Source organism: Phalacrocorax carbo, chromosome 27 (assembly GCF_963921805.1).
Source record: "Phalacrocorax carbo chromosome 27, bPhaCar2.1, whole genome shotgun sequence".
NCBI lineage: Eukaryota > Metazoa > Chordata > Aves > Suliformes > Phalacrocoracidae > Phalacrocorax > Phalacrocorax carbo.
Window position 1 is genome coordinate 3,088,181 of NC_087539.1, and position 22,807 is coordinate 3,110,987.

Here is a 22,807-nt window from a genome sequence, read left to right on the forward strand (position 1 = left end):
ACGCCAGTGCATCGATGCCCATTAATAAAAGCTCAGCGCTGCGGTATTTTACTCCAGTGAAATGAAAGGAAGAGGCAGGGCCGCTGAGCTCACATTCATTCTGCGAATCAATCCCCCCCCCCATCCCCGTTTTAACAGAGGCACCGCCATCATTAACAGGGTTTCTTGTTTGACTTGAAAGCGCCTCGCAGGGCCGGGCACCAAACCAGGAAGACACCTCACTGCTGTGTGTCTAATCTGCGACTTCAGGTTAATATGGACTAAAGCAGTTACATCGTGAGAAGTGCTGACAGTATGTGATGTCTTTCCTTACACAAATGTAGCCCCCCCCTCTCCCCCCTTCCCCTTCCTTCTTCACCAGATAGTGTAGCCGCCATCTGAGCCTCCCAGGAAGAAGTTTCCCTTCCGTTGCGTCACCAAGACGTTGGCTCCCTGCATTACGGCCAGCTGGGCGGCGTTGGGGGGACAGCCAGGAGGAGGGGGCTGGAAGACAAGAGAAAGGAGAGGCGGGAGGATGGCCGAGGTCGGCGCTGCCACGGGAGCTGGGGCAAAGCCACCGTGGGCTGCGGGGACCCCGAAACCTCCCCGTCGACATCCCTGTCACTTGGTGCCAAGCAAAGACCGAGGGGCAGAGGCCAGGAGCTGACGGGGAACGCTCGGTTCCTCGCCCATGCCCTCCCTTTCCGGCGCCCGCAGCCCATGCGCCGACCCCGGCTCTTCGCCCACACAGGGGAGCCTGTGAGCTGTGGAACAAGATCTTTGCACGGCCGCGAGCCATGGGTGGAAAGTCCAGGGGAGCAGGAACCTCCCACAGCTCCACCGTAACCCGGCAAGAGGCCAGGTCTGCGTCTGGGCCAGGGAAAGTCAGGTCGGCAAGCAGCCCTAGCGGCTCGCCTCCCCGCAAAGCGCACGACGTCACGGCCCCCAGGCCAAATTCGGGCTAGCGCTGGCCACGCGATGCTTTTGCCGTGAGCCAGAACCACCTGCAAGCCTACGTGGCTCCTGAGCCCCAGGCTGGCCAGAGACAGCAAACCCTCAGCACGAAAGCAGGAGCCTACTCTTCTCCCGAATGACGGAGTGGGTAAGAAATATGTTTTCCTCAGAAAACAAAGGACATTTTCTCCCCCACTACCACCTGCGAACCTCTAACGCTGAAGCACGCGGGGTTTTGAGGATACATTTATACTTACAGGGATGCTGGCTGTTCCACCAGCCCCAAACCTCGCTCCAGCATCAAAGCCACCTTCAACGAGGACTGTCGAGCCCGGAGGATACACCGGTCCCACGGGGTAATAGGCCATCGGGACCGACGAGCCGATCGGACCCACGGCCACGGACTGGGCCATGGGCAGGAAGACGGAAGCGCCCGGATACGCCGCGGACATTGTAGGTACGGTGGCAGCCCCCAGAGGTACGAAGCTGGGACGGTAAAGCTGGTGGGGGGAAAAGAGCCACGCAGGCAAGTTTAGAGACTTGTTATTGCCCAGACCCAGGGGTTTATTCAGCCTCGCTGACAAAGCGTAAGCCCCAACGAGGCTTTTGCCCTCCTGCTTGCACAAGGGACAAGGAGCGGCTGGAGTCCCTTGGGTTGTTCAGCTGGAGCAGAGGGGGCCGAGGGCAGCCTCATGGCCTCTGCAGCTCCCTCCCAAGGGCAGGAGGAGGGGCAGGGCTGGTCTCTGCTCTCTGGTGACCAACGCCAGGCCCCGAGGGAACGGCAGGGAGATGTGCCAGGGGAGGGTTAGGCTGGGCATTAGGAGAAGGTCCTTCCCCCCGAGGGTGGTGGAGCCCTGGCACAGGCTCCCCAGGGAGGCATCGCGGCACCAGCCTGGCGATGTTCCAGAAGCGCTTGGCCAAGGCCCCCAGAGACACGGTGTGAATTTGGGGTGTCCTGTGAAGGGACGATGGTCCTTGCGGGTCCCTTCCAGCTCAGGGCATTCTGTGATCTATGAACCCCCTTCCCTGAGCGTTTACTTTGGGGTACAGCAAAAGGACATTTTTCCCACTGCTGGAGGCAGTTTTCCCCCACTGCCGGCAAGAATCCAACCAACAGAGATTATTGTAGATGTGTTTTACAGCTACAGGCCCGCTAAATTTGTCATCTTAACTCAACAGGAAGCTTTGAACTCTTTGAGTGGATGATTCAGATCTCGCAAAAGAGAAGCCGGGGACTGACCTCTGCCCGGCAATAAGAGCAGCACGCAAGTCCTCCAGGCAAAAAAATAGTATTGCGGCTACAAACTTATCCAGAGATTTATTTTTTTTCTTTTGGGAGGAGCCCGAGAAGAAAAGAAAGCCTTCGGAGAAGCGTCCTGCCTACCTCGGAATAAGCAGGAGGCGCGTCTGTGTAGGGCGGCGGCTGCGGAAGGGGCATCGTCTGTGGGTACACGGCGGGGTTGGCGGGGGTCTGGACGGGGTAGGACGGCTGGGTGGGGTATTGTCCTGCGAGAAACAGGAGAATTCAGCCCGAGGCAGAAACGAAGCCGGACGTGACACCGCCGAGTTTGTTTTTTTGGAAAGCCCCGTTTCTTAATCATCACGTGAGCAGAAGGGGAGTATCAGCTCTAGGAGCGCCTGTGCGGGACTGCGCGGGTGGTTGTTGTCCCCCCCCTGCCCCCGCCGACACCCGGCCGTCCCCTCCTTCGGCAGTTCAGTCCACGGCCAAAACAAAACCGAGAGTTAAAATATCCTTGTGCCGGAACTGGGAGCAGCGAGGAGGCAGGAAGCCCGGCAAAGAGAAACAAAAAATAATAACAATCATAATAAAGCAAATTATCTGCGGCCCTGGCCCTGGCCCAGGCTTGCCAAAACCGAGCCCGACCCACGGCAGACCCGACGCGGCCCCTGGCCCGGGCCCTTCGCGGCTGCGGCGGGGAGAGGCGAGGGGGTCTTGGGGTGACTCCTTGCCCGCGTCCCCCCGGCGCGGCGGCGGCCGGAGGGGGCCGATCCCCGGCCGGGCTGGGAGGAAATCGCCCCCGCGCCAACAAAGGTTTAACGGGCTCCAAATTCAGCCCCTTCCTCCGGGATGGGGAGAGGCTGCTGGGAGCCCCCAGCCCCCCCCAACCCCCTGATGCTGGGACAGAGCCCACTGGGCCCCCCGTGGGAGCCCCCCACCTTTCTCCCCCACCCGGGTCTTTTGGAGGGGGTCTCAGCCCCTCCGGCTGCCGCCAACGCTGTCCCCTGGGGGGGCCCTGATCCAGTCTCCCCTAAACGCAAGGGGGTCCCCCCGCCCATAACAAAGTGGTCTCGCGCACTCCACCGCCCCCCCCCGCCGTGGGCTCTCCCCCAAGGGGTCCCCGGTGTCACCCCGGGACCCCCCACCCCCACCCCCCCGCTGGCAGCGGGGTCTCCCTCACCCAACAGCCCCCCCCGCGGTGCGGGGGCTCCCCCCACGCCCCACCGGCACCCCATTACATCACCGGGGGGGAGGGCGTCCCCCATGACATCACCCAGGAGGTCTCCTTGCACCCTGCCATGGAAAGGGGTCCCTTCTGACGTCACCCAGGAATCCCCTTACGTCAGCGGAGGGGTCTTCTCCCCCACCTTCGCGCCTCCCCCGTCTAATGGGGTCCCTCTTACGTCACGCGTGGGGGGTCCCTTTCACTCCAACTCCCCCCCCCGCACCTAACGGGGTCCCCCTTACGTCACGCGGGGGATCCCCGACGCCAGCGGGGGGTGTCTCCCCTACTGCAGCTCGGCCCCCCGCGTGGTGTGCGGACCCCTTACGTCACGCGTGCCCCCCCTACGTCACGGAGGGTGTCCGTCCCGGCCCCCCCCGGCGCTCGGCACTCGCAGGGTTAAGGCCGGGCCGAGGCGCGCGGCGCCATGGCGACCCGCGCGCCCGCCCCCCCGCCCCGCTCCCATTGGCCGCGCGGCCCCAGCCCGCTCGCGCGGTCACGCGCTGCGGCGCCGCCCTTAAAGGCGCCGCGTCCCGGTTCGGCGCTGCCCGGGAGGGGGGGGTGGGGAGGGGGGGAGCGGTGACAGGGTGGGGGCGCGCCCCGGTCCTTGCCTTTGCCGTTCATGGCGGCGGCGGCGGCGGCGGGGCGGGGCGGGGCTGGCTCCGGCGGCGGCGGCGGGTCCCGCTCTGCCCGCGCCGCGCGCTTCCTCCTCGGTGTCACCGCGGCGCTGCGGGGGGCGGGGCGGGGGGCGGGGCCGGGGCAGGAAGCGGGAGTCATCGCGCAGGCTCGCGCCGTGGCGTCATCGCGCGCGGGGCGGGGCCGCGCGTTCTTAAAGGGGCCGCGGGAGTAGGGGGCTTCAGGTAGATCCTGAGGAAGGGGGTGACGGGCAGGGCCTAGCGGGGAGGGGGAGGTGGGGTCTCTCAGGGCTTGAGGCAGGGTGGGGGGGGCCTTAAGCAAGGCCCGGGTGGGAGTGCTAGGTAGGCCCCAGGGTGAGTGGGCTCCCTAAGCTGGGCCTAGACAGGGTCTGGAGTATTGCGGAGGCCTAAGGATTGGGGGGGTGGGGTGGTTAAGTAGGGTCTGGGGGGGACACCTCTAGGTAGGCTCCAGGGTGAAGGGGGCCGCTAAGTGGGGCCTAGAGACGGCCTGGAGCATTGGGGGGGCCGTCAGTAAGGCCTGGGTGGGACCTCTAGGTAGGCTCCAGGGTGAAAGGGGCCCCTAAGTGGGGCCTAGACAGGGCCTGGAGTAGTGGGGGGGCCTTAAGCAGGGCCTGGGGGGGTGGGACATGTCCTGGCTAGGGCCTAGTGTAGTGGAGGGGTCCCCAGGCAGGCCCCAGCGGTGAATGAGCATCTGAGTAGGGCTGGGGAGGGGATGAGGGTCCTAGGCAGAGCCTGGACTAGTGGCTAGACCTGAGAGGGGCCCTTAGGCAGGGCTTAAGGTGAGGGAGGGGGTCCTGGGCAGGGCTTTGGGGTGGGGGGTTGTCCCCATGCAGGCCCCAGCATAGAGGGGGGACCATAAGCAGGATCTGGGGGTGGGGGTGCCCCTCAAGGCCCATAGCTGAGGCAGGGGTCCCCCAGCAGGACCCATCCCAGCTGCCTGCCCTGCCAGGCAAGAGCCGTCCCAGGGCCTGGGACAGCACTGGGGAAGCTGGTGCGCAAGGGAGCTCCCGGCTCTCTCCCTGCCTCCTCCTGAATTGCACCCAGTGAAGGAAGCCGCCTCCAAGTTCATGCATAAAAGATCAACTGAAGTGGTTGGTAACCTCCAAATATTGTTAAGCTTAATTAAGCCTTAAGGACTGTGTGAAGCAGCAGCAGGCAGAGCTGCTCGTTAGCGCAGCGACTGTGCTAACAGTTGGCGACTGCAGCTTCGGCTCCAGGTTATGTTGGTTCTTCTAAACCATGTCCTTGTGGTTATTGGTACAAGCCCCAAGACCGTCCTGGGGCCCTCCACAGGATCCTGTTCTCTGCCTCCCTGCAGCAGGGAGCCCCCTGAGACCCTCCTTTTGGGGGGCAACATCCTGCCATGGGACCTGTTGGCTTCAGCGTGGTCTCCCCCAACACGTGGGGCACGTGAAGAGCTGGGCCCTTTCTGAGGTGCCCGTGGTTTCCCCTTCCTGCCCAAAGTGTAGCCAAAACGCTGCCAAGCACCTGAAGATGCAGTCAGGCATGTATTCTCGGCTTGTTCTGTGCTTCTGTTCCCCTTCATCCAGCAAGGGCACAGGAGAGACATCAGTGGATTTATGGAAATAAAACATCTCTTTGATTCAAGCACTTTTTTGCCTCGTATTTAGGGCCACGTTTGGAAGAGTGGGCAGTCCCTGCTCTCGATACCAGCCCAGTTCAACAAAGCTCTGGCGTCTACCTCGGCTTAAAACCATCATGGGGTTAAAGGAGGAGAGTGAGGTTTCTCGTGATAATCTTTAATGAATTTGGGATGAGTTACAGGGCCTAAATGCTGTTATAAAAATGTGTTGCAGGTGTCACTGCTGAAGATCGATCCGCCAGCAGAAGGTGCAGGTGGAGGCGTGGAGCTGTGCACAGAGAAGGTATGACGCAATCCAGTAGTTCTACATGTAAAGCCTTGTTTCAAAAAATAACATATAAGGACGGCAGTGAAAGGACCGCAATAAAGATACACCCTTAAAGTGTAAAACCCTCTTTTTTTGTAATTTTGATGGACTGACTTGCTGCATTTTGGCCAGTTTGAGGGCACAACTCTGGTTTTCGAGCTATTTTTCAGGCGTCTCAGTCAACAATATCATTGTTCTCTTCCCTATTTAAGTGAACTTCTCATGAATAATGTACCGGCTGCCTGATGAATATGCACGCTGGCTGGTGTGCCTGGGAGGGCTGCATCAATAATTCATGCCTAGAAAATGTTCTTCACCTTGCAACTGTACAGGAACTGTAAAAAAAAAAAAAAATATATTTACCCTCAAAAGTGGGAGAGGAGATGGCTTGAAATCTGCCCACGGAAACGTGGAGCGAGGTGGGTCGTAGTTAAGCACTGTGAAGGTGAGAATATCCCCAGGAAGGGAGAAGGAGGGTGATTTCTGAGGAACTGAGCGCTGGTGTCTTCACAAACCCAACCCTGCGAAGGCCCAGAGCCTGCTGGAACAGCTTAGGGTAAAGCCTGTTCAGCAGCTCCTGGCTTCAGACCTTGATTTATTCTAAGAAACGTGCCTTTTCCCACTCTTCTGCTATCACTACACAGAAAACTCCCTTGCAAAGGAAGAGTGGAATTGCTTTGCACGGGAAAAGCGAGGAGAAAGCTTTCCATTCAGTGGAGCCAGGCTCTTCAGCGGCACCTGCCTTCAAATCCCTTGGGATTGTTTTTATTTGTATTTTTATCGCTGATTACCTCCTTTAAGGGCTTCTCAGGACTCCAAGGGGCGGGGCGGGGGGGAACCAACCCTCCAGTAAACATCAAAAGCTCTGAAAAGATTAGCTCATGGGTTGTCTCGCACCGTGTGTGCAGCCCTGAAATGGAAACCTGGAAAAGTCGAGGCGGTGTCTGGATGCCTGGCCGCGCGCCAGCGGACTTTGCTTCCCACGCTGGGCGCTTCTGAAAGGCAAAGGGGACGGGTCTGCAAAGAGCCTGACGCGCCGCCGGCGCTGCGCCGATAACGCGCGAGCCAGATAAAAGCCTAAATGGCCGAGTCTGCGTTTTTGGGTGAGCGAAGGGCCCACGCTGAAAGTCCTTGTTTACACAGCACGGGGTTATTTAAGCCTGATTAGAAGCAGAGCTGGCCGCGATAATACCCGTTGTTTGCTACTTAAGGTAGCAAAAATGAGGTGGGAGCAAAAAATAAAGTGGCAGTAAAACTCAGCTGGTATCGGTGGCCTTACAAGCAGGTACGTGTTCGTGAAACTTTACTCATGCGAGTAATGGAAGCGAGAGGTACTCTGAGGCAGAGAGCGCCCTATGGGTGTAGGGCTATAATTAATTACATAAAAATAATGAATAAGCAGTTGTTAATTACTGGATCATATCTTCCACCTAGGGAAAATGCCCCCCTTCCTTCTCCCGCCGCTGAAATCGAGGGGGTCCCACGCTTGGCGTTGTCGGGACCGGATTTCACCCGACGCTACAAAGCGGCCTGAAGAATCCGATGGAAATTTTAAAGCCCGTTTTCCAGCTTTAAGGGGAAGCGAGGCAGAGGCCGCATCGATCGTGGCACCAACAAAGCTGCGTTAAGCCCCCCTGCGGTCTTTAAAAAGCACATGCTTAAGTTCAGGTTCAGGGACGTTTGTGGGCAATGGGAGTCGCTTTGCAGCGTGGAAGACAAGATAAACTCCTGGCTCGCTTTTTCCTGCACTTTGAGTCATTTAAGTTCTTGGAACAACTGGAGTTAGCTGGTTTGTGGCATATATGTTCCTTGCAGGGCTGGAAAGCTTTTCTGTAGCAAATCAGATGTGCCAGAAACCGCAAGGTCAGGTGCAAACTCTCCTCTGACCCGTTCCTGCCTGTGATTAGAGCAGCCAAGTCAGCGAAAGAAGCACGGGCAAGAAGGCTGCAATCTTAATTTGGTCACCTACCAAGAGTTCTCGTCGGCAGAGCAAGCTCTGGAACAAAGGACACATTCTTGCCGTCGCTGGGTTAGTTTTCCCGGATATTCCTGTCAAAGAGTTAATTAAAATCCCACCCCCCCCACCCCCCAAATGAGCTATTTTCCTGAAGAGAAAAAAAAAAAAAAGCTTTTCAGCGCTCAAAATGAATTCCTCTTCAAGAAAAATTAATAATGCGCCCTGCACCCTTTTCCCCATATGCGTTATATTAACCAATATGCCAATGTATGTAAATGAGCCTGAAATGCAACTCGATGGAAGTATTTAAATATTCATAATCACGGTACGGCATATGCAAACCAGGCTCTCGGCAGGATTGCGCTGCAGTCTCAAATAACAGCCGTGCTCGGGCGAAAGATGCCTTAACGTAGCTAATTCGATTATTAGCGACAGCGCGGTCAGCGCTGGCTGCGGGGTTGTTAATACTCGCGCCTCGGCGTTAACCTCTGCCAGGCGTTAAGCGCTCGCTTAATTCCCGTTGAATCCGAGCGTAGGCTGCGGCGGTAGGTGCTAATCGGCGCTAATATTATCATATTAAGTCGGTACTAAGAGGCTAGGCCGGCCTAAGTGACGCTAATTCCCGAAGCGTTTCTGCGCGCGCAGGAGGGGGCGTGGGATGGGCTTCGCCTCGGAAGAGCCGCGCGTGGCGTTGGCGCCTGTGTAACGGGGCTGCCTGTTAGGTCCGCGCTAACGTGCGCGTTCGCTCGGGGGGGATCGGGGGAGCCCGCTGCGAATCGCTTACGACGGGCTCCAAAAAAGGTGTGTTACGAGGCAAGGATTTAAATTATCCCCTTAGCTTTTTCTGCAGGGAGAGACAGATGGTCTAATTCTTTCCGGCTAATAGGGACGGGAAAGAAGTAAAAATGATTTGGCTTTATCAAGCCGCGCTCGTTTTCGAGAGGTGCCAATAACTGCGATGTTATGTTGGAGTTTTTGTCCCTTCTTTATTTTTTTCCCCCCTCCTTTTTTCCTGCCAGCAGATAAGGAGGAAGTTACAAATTTAAAATTGTAAAAGACACAGAATGCAAGATAATAATATACTCCGCTTCCTTTCTTTTTAATGATTCCAAACAAGCTATAATTGGTCCATAAGTTGGCTTGAAAAGCCGCAGAATCGCACCTGCGCTTCTAATGAGCTTTGCAATTACAGCAATAGTTTTCTTCTTCCTTTTAATTACGTAGCGACGGGGTTAAAGTTGCACCTGAGTTCCCTTTACGGCGCCTATTTCCTCGCTCCTTCACCCAGTCTGCAAAAACCCCAAGTCCCTCCGAGCCGGTGGACGCGTCCCCGGGACCAGGACTAGCTCCCGGGCGGCGGTGCCTCGCCCAAGGGCGCACCATCGTGCCTCGGAATTAAAATTACTGGTAGGATTCAGAGAGCCTCCGGTAGCGTTTTTCCCTCTCGGAGACACCCAGAAGCAAATCGCGGCCTCGCCCCCTGAGCTCTCGCTGCCTGTTTATTGCTTCGCCCCCGGAGCAGCCCTGCAGCCTCCCGCCTTTAGGCTCGACCTTGGCACGGGCGGTGAGCGGGCACGCGCTGGGGGCAGCCGCCGCGATCCCCGTTATCGCGCCGTGACGGATCCCGCCTCGTCCCTGCGGGAGGGTGCTGCTGCGGACGAGGTGGGTGCCAGAGGCTACGTGCATCCTTCTTTTTGGGACTCCACGGGTGTCCCGAGGTCCTGTAGGTGCGGGTCAGGGAGCTGGTTTAAATAAACCTCGTTTTCAGAGCAGCTCTAAGCGTGGGGTCCGAAGCCCACCCCGGACTGTTGTGAGCCCGGGGGAGGGCAGGAGCGCCTGGCATCCCTTGCCCTGGGACGTGCGGCCGCGGAGGGTCGGCCGCGACCCCGCCGCAGCCCGGTGCGGGGAGCGGGATGCCGGCCAGCGCGCCGAGCTCAGCCCCCTGCATATTATGCTGGGAGGCTGGATCTGGAGCTAATGCTATGCCGGGAAGATGGAGCGTCTTGAATTATTACTGTGGCTTCCCCGGGCGAAGGCAGGCGCTGCTCCCGCCCAGGCCCCTGCCTCCAGCTCCCACTTTAAAGCCTCAGGAAGGTTTTTGGGGTGGTTTGATTACTTAAACCAAAGCCCCGAGCCCTGGCAGGCAGCGGGTTCGGCACCCGGGCTCTATCCCAAGCCGCGGCCTTGAAGGAAAGCGTTTAATGGGGGGTGGGGGGTGCAGGGGAACAAATTAAATCCTTTGTGCTGCCCCGGGGTGCTTCACGTTAATGTGATGATTAATATATTAATTTATGATGATGAAATGCTGTATTAGGGTTTTGATGAGCCGGCTCGGAGCTGGGGTCAGGAGGGCTGCTCCGGGCGTGATCTTGTGGGGTGGTGCAGAGCTGGGGGCTCCCCCCAGCACCCACCCTGGGAAATCGGGGACGTGGCTGCTTGGGGTGACCCCAAAGCTGGGGGCTTGCTGCTGGGAGTGGGGCTGGGGAAGGGGGTTCTGGGTTTTGGGAGAAGCAGGGATTTAACCAGGCTGGGGTTTGGGGGAGTCTGGGATTTCAGGGTCTGGGCTTTGGGGGAGTTGGGGGTGGGAGGCTGCAGGTTTTGGGGTCTCCCGGCACTTCAGGGTCTGAGTTTTAGGGGAGTCTGGGATTGGGCGCATCCGTGTTCTGGGGGATCTGAATCTTGGGGGGGTCTGGGATTTGGGGGGCTCTGGCTTTTGGAGGGGGGCAGTGATTTGGGCTCCAGTGTTTGGGTTTTGGGAGCTTCTGGGTTTCTGGGACAGGACTGAGAACGTCTGGGATTTTGGCTCTGAGTTTGGGGGAGTTCTAGGTTGGGGGGGGCTCTGGGTTTGGGGGTGCTCTGGATTTGAGATGCCCTGGGTTGGGAGGTCCCCAGGGTGGGAGGTGCTCCTGTTATAGGGGATGTCTCTGGGCTGGAGTGACTCTGGGGGACCTCCAGGCTTGGGGTGCTCTTTTTTGGGGGAGTTTGGGATTTGGGGGGCCTTTGATTGGGGGGAGGTGTCTGGTTTTGGGGAGTCCCAAGCTGTGGAGCTCTGACTTGGGGGTCTCTGGGTTTGGGGCCTGGGGGTTGGAGGAAGCTCTCATTTTCAGGTTTGGGGAGCTTTGGCTTTGGGGGTCTTGGAGTTGGAGGGAGCTCTGGCTTTAGGGTCTGGGGGCTCTTTGAGGTCTGGGGGGGCTCTGGTTTGGGTGTCTCAGCGCTGGGGCCTGGAGGAAGGTCTAGTTTGGGGGTCTTGGGGCTGGAGGGGGCTCTGATTCGGGGGTCTTAGGGCTGGGGGCTCTGGCTTTACCATCTGGGGGGTCTCTGATTTGGGTGTCTCAGCGCTGGGGGGTTCTGGTTTGGGGATCTTGGGGCTGGGGGAGGTCTCTGGTTCAGTGGTCTCAGGGCTGGGGGGGTCTTAGGGCTGGTGGCTCAGGCTTTGGGGTCTGGGGGGGTCTCTGGGCTTGGGGCTCTGGCTCTGGGGTCTGGGTTGTCTCTTGTTCATGGGCTTGGGGCTCTGGGGTCTCAGGGTTGGGGGGAGTCTGCGGGTTGTGGGCTCTGGGGGGTCTCTGGTTTGGGGGTCTCAGGGCTGCAGTGTCTTTGGACTTTGGTGTCTGGGGGGTCACTGGTGGGTGTCAGGGCTCTGGGCGGGTCTCTGGTCTGAGGGTCTCTGGTCTGAGGGTCTCAGGGCTGAGGTCTCGGGGCTGGGGGGGCTCTTGGAGCTCTGGGGTGCCTCTGGTCTGGGGGTCTCGGGGCTGGGGGGGCTCTGGGGTGCCTCTGGTCCGGGCGTTTTGGGGCTGGGGGCTCAGGGGTGCCTCTTGTCCGGGAGTCTCGGGGCTGGGGGGGTTGTTGGAGCTCTGGGGTGCCTCTGGTCCGGGAGTCTCGGGGCTGGGGGGTTGTTGGAGCTCTGGGGTGCCTCTGGTCTGGGCGTTTTGGGGCTGGGGGCTCAGGGGTGTCTCTGGTCCGGGGGTCTCGGGGCTGGGGGGGCTCTTGAGGCTCAGGGGTGCCTCTGGTCCGGGGGTCTCGGGGCTGGGGGGGCTCTTGAGGCTCAGGGGTGCCTCTGGTCCGGGGGTCTCGGGGCTGGGGGGGCTCTTGAGGCTCAGGGGTGCCTCTGGTCCGGGGGTCTCGGGGCTGGGGGGGCCCTGGGGTGCCTCTGATCCAGGGGTCTCAGGGCTGGGGGGGCTCTTGGGGCTCAGGGGTGCCTCTGGTCCGGGGGTCTCGGGGCTGGGGGGGCCCTGGGGTGCCTCTGATCCAGGGGTCTCAGGGCTGGGGGGGCTCTTGGGGCTCAGGGGTGTCTCTGGTCCGGGGGTCTCGGGGCTGGGGGGGCCCTGGGGTGCCTCTGGTCCGGGGGTCTCGGGGCTGGGGGGGCTCTTGGGGCTCAGGGGTGCCTCTGGTCCGGGGGTCTTGGGGCTGGGGGGGCTCTTGGAGCTCTGGGGTGCCTCTGGTCCGGGGGTCTCGGGGCTGGGGGGGCTCTTGGGGCTCAGGGGTGCCTCTGCTCCGGGGGCCCCGGGGCGGGGGGGCTGCGGGCCGGGGGGCCCCCCTGCGCCCCCGGCGGCGGCGGGCAGCGCGGCAGCCCCGCGGATGCGGCAAAGGCCTGCGCATAAATTATGTTCATGACGCAGCAGCTAAAAAATGCCCCCGGAGGAGGGGAAAAAAAAAACCCACAGCCCAAACCCGCTCAACCCCAGCGGGAAAAAAAAAAACCCACCCCAGAACCCCCCCGCCCCGTCGCCCCCACCCCAATTCCTCCCCCGGCCCCCCGCGGGGTCCCCCCGCTCGGGCACGGGGGTCCCGGGGCCGCTCCCCGCCTCCCGCCGCCGCCCCCCCCCGCCTCCCTCCCCTTTGTGCCGCCGCCGCTGTGAGATGAATTTTTAATTATTCCCCGGCAGAGGGGGAAGGCGCGGAGCGGCGCGGAGCGGCGCGGAGCCCCCCGCAGCCCCCCGCAGCCCCCCGCGGCGAGCGCCCGGCGCCGGCGGCGCGGTGAGTGCGGGGCCGGAGCGGGGCCGGGGCGGGCGGGGGGCGGCGGGCCCCGCCGCGGTGAATATGCAATGCCGTAATTAGCATAATTTATATATTTATGATAAAGAGCGATATGGGGCGGGGGGGGGGGAACCGGCGCGGAGGGGAGAACGGTGGAGAGCGGGGTGCAGCGCTGGGGGGGGGCGCCGGGATTTGGGGGGGACGGCTGGATTTGGGGGGGGGAAGGCGGGTTGGGGGGGGGACCGGGATTTTTGGGGAAGGAAAGGCAGGTTTGGGGGGGCACAAGGATTTTTGGGGGGGCACCGGGATTTTTGGGGAAGGAAAGGCAGGTTTGGGGGGGCACCGGGATTTTTGGGGGGAAAAGCAGGTTTGGGGGGGGAACGGGGTTTTGGGGAAGGAAAGGCAGGTTTGGGGGGGCACAAGGATTTTGGGGGGGGAAGGCAGGTTTGGGGGGGCACAAGGATTTTTGGGGAAGGAAAGGCAGGTTTGGGGGGCACCGGGATTTTTGGGGAAGGAAAGGCAGGTTTGGGGGGGCACCGGGATTTTTGGGGAAGGAAAGGCAGGTTTGGGGGGGCACAAGGATTTTTTTGGGGGAAAGGCAGGTTTGGGGGGGCACCGGGAATTTGGGAAAGGAAAGGCAGGTTTAGGGGGGCACAAGGCTTTTTTGGGGGGAAGGCAGGTTTGGGGGGGCACCGGGAATTGTTTGGGGGGGCACAGGGATTTTTTGGGGGAAGGCAGTTTTGGGGGGGTCACAAGGATTTTTTTGGGGAAAGGCAGGTTTGGGGGGGCACAGGGATTTTTGGGGGGAAAGGCAGGTTTGGGGGGGCACAAAGATTTTTTGGGGGGAAGGCAGGTTTGGGGGGGGCACAGGGATTTTGGGGAAGGAAAGGCAGGTTTGGGGGGGGCACCGGGATTTTGGGGGGGTAAAAGCAGGTTTGGGGAGTACAGTGGGATTTTGGGGGATTGCGTGGATTTGGGGGGGGTGTTAAAAGCAGGTTTGGGGAGGCACCAGGATTATTTGGGGGAAAGGCAGGTTGGGGGGGCACCAGGATTATTTTGGGGGGATGCCTGGATTTTCTGGGGGGAAAGGCAAGTCGGTAGGGTTGGGGGGGCATGGGGATTGTGGGGGTGGGACTTGGAGCGGGGTCACTGGGTTTGGGGTGTGGGAAATTGGAGAGAATTGGGGACAGACACAGACTAAGAGTGGGGGGTGTGTGCAGATGGGGGGCAGTGGAATGGGCGGGTTAGGATTAGGGGATGCCAGGGGAGACCACGGCTAGGTGGGGGTCCCTGGGGGGACCCCGGAGCTGGGGGTGCCCAGGAAAGGGGGAAAGAGTGGGCTGGTGAACCCCAGGGCAGGGAAAGGGGGTGATTGCCCTGGGGAGGGCTCGGAGGGGGGGGTGGGGAGCAGGAGAAATTGGGAGCTGCAGGAGATGGGATTTGGGGTGCAGGAGAGGAGAAACAGGGTTGGGGCTCAACAGTGCTGGGGGGGCAGGACAGGGGGCCAGTGTTGGGGTCCTGCCGGGGCAGGGCAAAGGGACCCCCAGGGTGGGAGATGGGGGAGAGGCCCCAAACCTTGGGGTGCAGGTGCCAGGCAGGGAGCTGGGTGTCCAGGCACCCCAGGGGGTGAGCAGAGCTCCGGGGGCGTGGATGGAGAGTAGGGCTGGGAGGGTATAAGTGCATTTTGGGGTGCTCCAGCATAGTGCGGGGTGGAACATGGGGTGCTGTGGGGGGGTTGCGCACTCCTGCAGGGGGTTCGCTGCCCTGGGGGCAGCTCCCACGGGCACCCCGAGCCCCTCAGTTTGCACTTCGGGGTGGGGGGACCTTCCCTGGGGACTGCAGAGCCCCGGCTGGCAGAGATCCGACAGCGCAGGGGGTTGGGGGGGACTGCACGGGGTACGGTGGATCCCATCCGTCCCGGGAGGGGGGCAAGAAATGTGATGGGGGGGCTGCATTCGCTCCTTCCCCGCGGAGGGGAGGAGAGGGGCCGTCCCCCCCCACGCTTAGACCCGTCCCCAGCACCTGCAGCCGCCGCCACCTCAGGGTCAGGGTTGGTCTTCAGCTGATGAACCCCGCTTTAAAAGGGGTGATGAGGGGCAGAGCGCTGCCCCCCACGTTGCGTTTCATGGGACCGTAGGCTCAGTGCAGGGGTCCTGCGCCCCCCAAACTGCCCGTGATGTCTCTCTGAGATGTCCTGGTCCCTCAAGGGGGTTCCAGTCCCGGGGGGAGGGGGCGGACAGAGAGTGAGAGATGCTCTGGGCGCTGTTCTGGGGGAGACAGATGGGAGCTCCGAGTGCAGCGGCTTGGGAGATCCGAAATCTGCTCCTGGTTTTGCCATGTTCCTCTGGCATGACCTTGGGAGGTGAACTTAATCCCGTCATCTCCTCCGTCTCTGTGTAGTGGGAATAAAAATATTTTCCCGTCTCTCTGGAGAAAGGAGCAGATTCCTGGGAAGTCACCGTAAGCTGATCCGGCGCTTCCCCGTGCCCGGCACCGCACGGCAGCCGGCAGGACGAGCCAGCCAGGGTCTGCACTGCAAACAGGCAGCGAAGAGGGGAACCCCGTCACCCTTGGCATGACCACACAGGCAGGAGGGTTTATTGGGGGTCAGGCTTTTGCCCCCCAAAACCCCGTGAAGGTGGGAAGAAAAGCAAAAACGAAGAGATTCAAGCCAGGCCGCGCAGGCTGGTGGTAGCAGAGCGGGACGCAGCACGCCGGCCTGCCACGCGTCTTCCCATGCGTGAAAAAACACGCCATGGCCGGGAGAAAAATGTTTAATGCTGCAAAGAGGATTTTGCAAATAACGGAGTTAAACCGCCAAACTGGCAGGAAAGCCCAGTCAACTGGTTTCAGGTTTTCCTCCTTTTTTCAAGCTGGTTTTGGGACCCTCTGCCGGGCATTTCCTCACCCTTGCCCAGGCAGCGGACGCTCTGATGAAGCGATTAAAGGATCGCCCCTATTTCTGCTCGGGATCGGGGCGTTGGAGCGAGCTGCGCTTGCACCAGGGCTCGTCCCTGGCAGCTTTATGCAGGCTGGGGCCAAATCGATGCTGACCAACCTCCCCATCCCCTGCTCCCAGGCCGCTTGCATCTCTCGGGTGAGATAATCCAGGCTGGGAAGTGCCCGCTACGTGTCAGCAGCTCCATTTTCTCCACCGGTGCAAATTCCCGAGCCGGCTGCTGCCCCGGCAGGCTCCCCGTGGCCACGCGTCAGGCTCAACGTACCCCCTCGGTTTGCTTGATAGACTTTATGGCGACCCCGCGCTGCGCCTTTTCGCTGGCGTTGGAAGGTGAGTTGGGCCGCGAGCTGAGTTTTCCTGGCCTCTCCTTTGGGATTTGGCTGCCCCAACCCTGGCACAGGGTTTTCCAGGCATGAAGTTGACCCAACGCCGTGGCTGAGGATCGCTGGGGAGCTGCCGTGTCTCCTCCAAAAGCCTCCCTGTGGAAAAAAAAACCTCTGTCCTAAAAAACATTTCACCATCCTGCCAGTATGGATGCTGCCAGCTTTCCCTTACAGCCCCAACCTTCAGGAGTTTTAGAGCTGGCTGTAAAACCGTGCTTAGCAAGGCTCTACATCGGCTGCCTGCCGTCCTGTGCCCGGACCTGGAGCCCAACCGTGGTACGAGCTGGGGGCTTTGGTGCAGGGCCAAAAGAACGGGGGAAAATGGGGTGGAAATCAGATTTACATCGTTTTGCTGCTTAGCGGAAAGGTTTTGATTGGGAGGTTGGGGCTGGCCGGTTCGGCTCCGCTTCCACCAGAAGAAAATGCCCGGTTTTGTTTCTCCTCCCGGCTCGCGGAGGGTGAGCCCGGGTGCGGGGACGCTGGCCAGGCAGCCCTGGGACTGTCACAGGTGGGTGGCTTTGAGGTCTGCTGGCAGCGCCGCGCCGCATCGCGTCCCCTGCCTCAGTTTCCCCATCAGTAAACGCTGTAAAGTCTCAAAAGCGATGAAGTTTAGAAGGGCAAAAAGGCGTTTTAAGAGGGAAAGCTGATTTGTGAGGAAGGAAAAAAACCTTGCAAACTGCTCGGGCGCGCTTCGGTCCGGGTCTGCACCACTGTGACACCTCAAGTGTGCGTTGAGAAATAATTTGTGCTGATGGCGGCGTTTCCAGCCTGGATCTTTCTGCTCCGAACGCGGTGAAAAATACCCGGCGAGCCCGCGCCGCGGGCGCTCGTGGCGCTTCATTTCCCGCGGCCCGCGCCCGTCCCCCTTTGCGTCGGCGATGGCTTTGCCGGGAGGCGTCGGGGCGCCCGTGCCTCTTGCCCCGTTGGGGTGCGAGCGCGCGAACCCGCCTCGGGGCGGGAACCGGTGTCGTAGCGCCGGCTTTTAGGGCTCGTCAGACTCCTCGGCCTGGGAGCGGCGTGTCCGTCCGAAGGAATTAATCCCGGATAACGACAGCGGGTAATTAGCGAGCCGTAGCCGTGTCCAGAATGTCTTCTGCGCGGAGCAGGTTTAATTAACCTCTCAGGGTTTCTCACCTGTGGCAAGTTTGTTCAAACTTAGATTTCCACCCACTTGGGATCCAAGTGGCTACATCTCTGATTCATCAACACTTGTAATTAACATGGCAATTATATTCACGGTGAGACTCGGAGCGTCTTAAATTATCCTTCTCCCCCCCCCCCCTTTCTTTTTTTCTTTTTAAAATATTATTATTATTATTTTGTGCATTTCATTTCCTTGCCGCCATCTGTTGCGAAATGGCTGTCTTCTTGCTGCGTGCACTTAACACCACCATCTGGACAAATTATTTGTCCCATTAATTGCATTAAAAAAAAAAAAAATAAAAAAGTGTGAAGAAACGAAATGAAATGGTAGTGCCGACCCGCCGAACGTCTGCTAAAGGAGAAGCAGCCCACTCCGAAATCCGAAGCACGCCACCAAACCGCATCGAGCCTGACATTATGAAATGTCTGTTTAATCGTCTGCCACACTAATTGGTCTCTTTGCACGGCACCGAGAAGAAAAAAAACCACCCTCTCTCTCCTCTTCTCTCCGCGTTATTTGAGTCTTCCCCCACGGGACAGGCCTGAGCAGATCCGCGGCTCGCACGGAGATAATTCATCCGTCGGAGCAGGGATATTATTGCCCTCTTCAGCCTTTGGCTGCTCCGGTCGCGCTAGAATAAATCTGCGGTTCTGAGAGGGGCTCTGTAACTCGGACCGGGATGGATGGGGATGGGTGGCGGCGAGGGCTGGTGTTTGCGGCGGCGCCTGGTGCTCCTTACATCAGCAAACTCCGAGGCTCCGAGCAAAGCCAACGCGGGCGGTAACTTTTCGGTGCCGCAGGCTTTAGGGGCAGCTGGCCGCTTCGGCTCGAGTTCCCAAAGCTCCTTCGGCAGCCGTGGGCAGCAAAAGGGAGAATTAAGCTGTGAGGATGGGGATGCTTTTGAGGCGTCCCCTCTCGCCAGGAGCCTGGCGCACGGGACCCTGTTGCCCCTCAACGCCCTCGGGCGGCGCAGGAGCAGGCAGAGCTCGGCACCGAGACAGCTCTGGTTTTTCTTTCCCTACAGCGTAAGCCCGGAGCGCCGAAGGCCAGCAGCCCGTCCCGAGGAGCAGGACGCAGCAGCCAGCCCCGTCTCCTGCCGGGAGGGTCCTTTCACCCCAGAGCAAACAGTGAGTGAGTACCCGGGGCTGCCGCCGCTCCCCACGCTGCCCCGGAGATCCCCGCAGCCTCAGCCATCCCACAGGATTTCGGCTCCGGGCTCCCCGCACAGCGGCCCGGGGCTCCCCGCCCGCTCCGGGCTCTGCTCCCCAGTGGCTCCACGGGTGGGTTTGGGTTTTGGACGTGCCCCGGCTGTGCGGGAAGGGGCTCCCCACAGACCGAGCAGCCCCCCCGGCCGCCCCTTCCCTCCCGACCGCAGCCGCTGTGCCCTCGCCTGCCGGTTTGGGATGCCAGTTTGGGGCAGCCTGCCCCCTCTAATGCAGATCCCTGTGTGACAGGCAGGAGGGATCCCTGGGGCAGCGACGGTGGCGGGGAGGCAACGGGACAAAGCTTTCCCACCTCTTCCCGGCTCAGGTGTAGGAAGAAGCTGCCACAGGAGCTGGGGGGTTGCTCCTCCTTAGCAAAGCCCCGAGGGCTGCTGTGCTTGTGCCGGGATCCGTCGGGGCCAGCGTGGTCCGGTGATGCAGAGGGCAGATAAAATGATCTATAGCGGCTACGTGGAGCAAGTGGGTCGCACCCTGTGGGGTGAATTCAGCAGGACGTAGGGTCAGAGCCCCCTCTGTGCCCCCAACAACCCTTCCTGTTGCCAGCTGCTCTCCAGAGAAGTTCAGGAAGCTCCTCTGGAGCGTTTTGCTTCCCCTGCTCGCTCGTCTTGCGGCGGGACGCTTTGCTCCTTTGTCTTTCTGGGTGCCTGCGCTGCCTGCCCCTTGCCGGCAGCACAGCTATCCCTCGCTCCGGCTTCCTCGCCGCGTGCCCGGCTCCGGCTGCTGGAGAGCTCATTAACTTTTAATAATGCCAGCTGCCTGCGAAAGCCACTTGCTCGCCCCTTGCTCCGTTCTCTGTTGCACTAGAATAAATTGTTAATTAAAGTGTGCACCGGCATCCCAAGGTGTTTGTCTGCTCTGAAGCTAAGGCCAAGTTTAAAAATTCACAGCAGCTACTGGAGATCAGTCACCGGCTGCTCTAAAAGTCCTGGCTGACTCTGGCAGCGGGGCTGGTTCTGGGTCCTGTGTCAGCTTTTGGGCTGAGCCTGGCAGGGCCAAGGATGGGGGAGAGCCGCGCTGCGCTGGTGAAGCAAATAGCCCGTCTCTGCCGGGACCCCAAGCGTCACTTCGCTGCAGATAATAAATAACAAGTGGGGGGCACAAAAGCCAGCCTAAGGGAATTAGATGCTCAGCCCCTGTTGCGTTTCAAATGAGAGTTTGGATCTTAATTCAATTTAGGCCCCTTTGGATCAACAGGATCCGAATGACTTTGTTTACTAATTGCATACAAATGCCGGCTCCGGCTCAGGATATGCTCAGTGGCCTCAGCAGGAGCCTGGTGGCTTCTGAGGCACACAGAAACGATAAAGGTCTGGTAAAACAGCACCGAGAGGCGTTAGCTGGATCCTGGACGGGCTGCCGGGCCAGGCCACCGCAGCGCAGCGGAGCAGAGCGGCAGGGGATGCCCGCACCGCGCCGGATTCCCTGGGAGAAGTAAAAACCGCTGCATGAAATGAGCTAACACGAGTTCGGGGCTGAAATTCCCTTTGGGGTGAGTTGTGAGCCCGGGGAGGCTCCGTCCGAGCTCTGCCTCCGTTTCACACGCTCGGATTTGCGGAGCTTGCTGAGGGCTGAGCTGGCCGCTCCGTGTGACGCCAGCACCCCTCCTGGGGGCAGAGGAAGGATCGGGCCCGGGGCAGCGGCGGTCGGCACCAGGCTGGAGGTGGGCAGGCGCTGCCCAGCGTTCTGGGACAGCTCGGGCAGGGAGAGCTGGGGTCTGGCTGCGCCTACCAGCGCCAGCGTGCCCCCAGGCTCCCGAGCCGTTACACAAACGAGGACACCGTCGCACACGCATCGAGTAATTCTGAATGTCATCCGGGCTGGCTGGTTAAATGCATCCCTGAGACGTTCCTAATAAAAAATTCATAAGCCTCTTATAAAGGCAATTATGCTTCTGCAAGGCAGCGAGGGGACAATACGTGACCAAAAGAGTTAATGAAGGAAAAGGAAGAGTTGCCTTCCAACAGGTGGGCCGAGCCCCTTCCCTCCGCCGACGACTCGTTTCACCGGCATAATGAAGTATCCCCATCAATTTAGGTCCCCTCAGGAAAGAGCAAATGGACTCCCCTACTCCTTGTGGCCAGCGGCAGGGGCTTGGGAGAGCCGCTGAGTGTCACGTGGAGACTTCGGGGACCTGCTCTGGCTTCAGAGAGGGAGCACGGGCAGTTTTACCTGGGCTTTGCCTGGTTTTTTAGGGCTTTCACAGCAGGCCGTAGGACTGGCATCCTCGTCTCCCAGAGCGGAGAGGGGGGGAAAGGCTTGGCCCTTGGAATAACCCTTCCCTTGCTCCGCTGCCTGTATATTTGATGCTCACCCAATAAATTACACTACCCCACATCCGTGACCTCTTTGCCAAGAGGGTGGGAGGTACTGAGACACCAAAGCCTCCCCGGGGAGGAGCGTGCGTCCCCTGGGTGCGGGGCAGGAGGGCATTAGCAAGCTCTGCGCTTTCCCATATCACAGCCGGGGCCAGCACAGAGCGGGAGAGGTGGGTGATGGAGCCAGAGGGGAGCGGGGAGGCGGTGGGAGAGGTTTGCTCCGCACCCCGGGTGGAGCCAGCGCGTGACCCCCCGAGCCACTCGCCGGGTCGGTGACGCACCCTCCCGTGTCCCCCACTTGCAGCATGTGGAAGGTCTGAGCCCTCTCCCACCTTCGCCGGGACACCATGGACACCGAAGCCGTGCAGCCCCAGGAGGCTTCGCTGACGGTCAACGAGCAGGTATGGGAATCGGCGGCTCCGTCCCCGCTGCACCCCTTCACACCCCACGCAACCGGGAGGGCCAAGGAGGGGGAAGCTGGGGTTCAGCGACAGCCTGAGCCCCACTGCGCGGGGTGAAAACCCACCTTGCGCCTGCCCCACACTCACAGCCAGCCTGCTTGCCCCCACGCTGGGGCACGCAGACGGTCAGCTGCACCTTTTGGAGCCTGGCTGCCTCATCTCGGGGGTTTTTTAATGATGATGAGGAGGCGCGAGGTCCTCGTCCCGGCAGCCCGGCGAAGCTGCGGCAGCTGTTCGCAAGGGGTCTTTGCTCCAAGGCTCGGCTGCCTGCAGCCGCGGGAGAGCTGGAGGAGGAGCAGGGATCTCTGCTCGTCACTCCCTGTGTGTCCCCAAGTAACGTCACATGGGGGAAATTGTCTCGTGACTCAAAGGGCTCGCCTGACCCCGGGTCGGAGCCACAGGGCTCTGCAGGGTCAGCGCTCGCTCTGGAGCTGCGGGTACGGCACTGCCGGGGGTGCTGCGGCCCCCAACGGCCGTGTTTTACCTGCTGAAGGCGTCATTCGCCAGCGCACGCAGAGCTGGGGTTATCAGAGCCCAGAAGCTGCTGATTAACTGAAGCAGCAAGGCGCTGGAGGGGCTGCGACGGCCCCGTCCGTCCCTCCCCGAGGGGATGGCGTGGGCTCCGCTTGCTTTGAGGGTCATCCTAAGCCCTGCCCCGTGGGACACGGCCGTGGGCTCGGGTGCCTGGAGCTGATGGGCATTTTGGGGTGCGTTTGCAGGTTATTGTCATGTCCAGCCATGAAACCATCCGAGTGCTGGAGGTCGGCGTGGACACCCCGCTCCCGGCCGAGGAGGACCGGAAAGCCTTGGAGATGCCACCAGGGGAGGTAGCGCGGGGCTCCCCGGGAGAGACCGGCCACCCGGGCAGAGAGGACGTCCCACCCAGCACCCAGAGCTCATGCAGCGGGGAGGCAGCCGGTAAGATGCTTTCCCTCCTCCAGGGCTCATTCCCTGGGCTGCCCCTGCTCCATCCATCCCCGCAAGCGAAGCTGGGCTCTGGACCGCTGGGTCGGAGCCGGGAGGACGAGCTGCGCCCGCCGGTGCAGGCAGACTCACGCCCTGCTCTGCAGCATCCCCATCCCCGGCTGAGGAGTTAGCAAAACCAATTCCTTCTCCGGGAGCTGACGGGGAAGAGCATCCGGCACTGAGGATAGCCCTCAAACATGCGCTTAAAATAGAGAGGACGTTTGTTGACGAGGTGTTTTGCCGGGGCGCTCGGTTTCCCTGCAGCCGCGTAGAGCAGGGGCTTGGGTTTCCTCTGCCCCTCGCCCCGGGGCGCTGAGCTTGCTGCGGGTACATCACTTCTCGCGTGGGGACGCAGCTCTGGAAATAAGCCTTCGGGGAGATCCCGCTTTATTCCTCGCTGCTTTTTGGCCAGGACCCCCATCCTCCTGCAGATCCATCCTGAATCCGCCCGCAAGCGCTCCTGC

At 60.6% G+C, this 22,807-nt stretch overlaps 2 protein-coding genes across 4 annotated transcripts in view; one reads left to right on the forward strand and one right to left on the reverse strand.

Moving 5' to 3' along the window:
- Positions 1–105: 105 nt before the first annotated feature.
- DAZAP2 (DAZ associated protein 2) lies at positions 106–4,146 on the reverse strand. The gene is made up of 4 exons (XM_064474203.1): positions 4,007–4,146; positions 2,318–2,439; positions 1,191–1,433; positions 106–483 (listed from the first exon to the last, which is right to left on the reverse strand). Exons 1-4 carry the CDS (start codon positions 4,017–4,019, stop codon positions 355–357), a joined length of 507 nt encoding a protein of 168 aa, XP_064330273.1. The 5' UTR covers positions 4,020–4,146; the 3' UTR covers positions 106–354.
- A 501-nt stretch (positions 4,147–4,647) lies between these two features.
- Positions 4,648–22,807, forward strand: part of POU6F1 (POU class 6 homeobox 1) — a 28,412-nt gene continuing 10,252 nt past the window's right edge. The window contains exons 1-5 of one of the 3 annotated variants that reach the window (XM_064474298.1): positions 4,648–5,142; positions 5,869–5,937; positions 18,403–18,509; positions 21,221–21,317; positions 22,097–22,295. In XM_064474298.1, coding sequence (XP_064330368.1) covers positions 21,264–21,317; positions 22,097–22,295 — 253 coding nt within the window. In that variant the 5' untranslated portion in view covers positions 4,648–5,142; positions 5,869–5,937; positions 18,403–18,509; positions 21,221–21,263. Of the gene's footprint in view, positions 5,143–5,868; positions 5,938–12,764; positions 12,893–18,402; positions 18,510–21,220; positions 21,318–22,096; positions 22,296–22,807 lie in introns of those variants that run through there. The other 2 variants (XM_064474297.1, XM_064474299.1) reach the window with 2 other exon arrangements.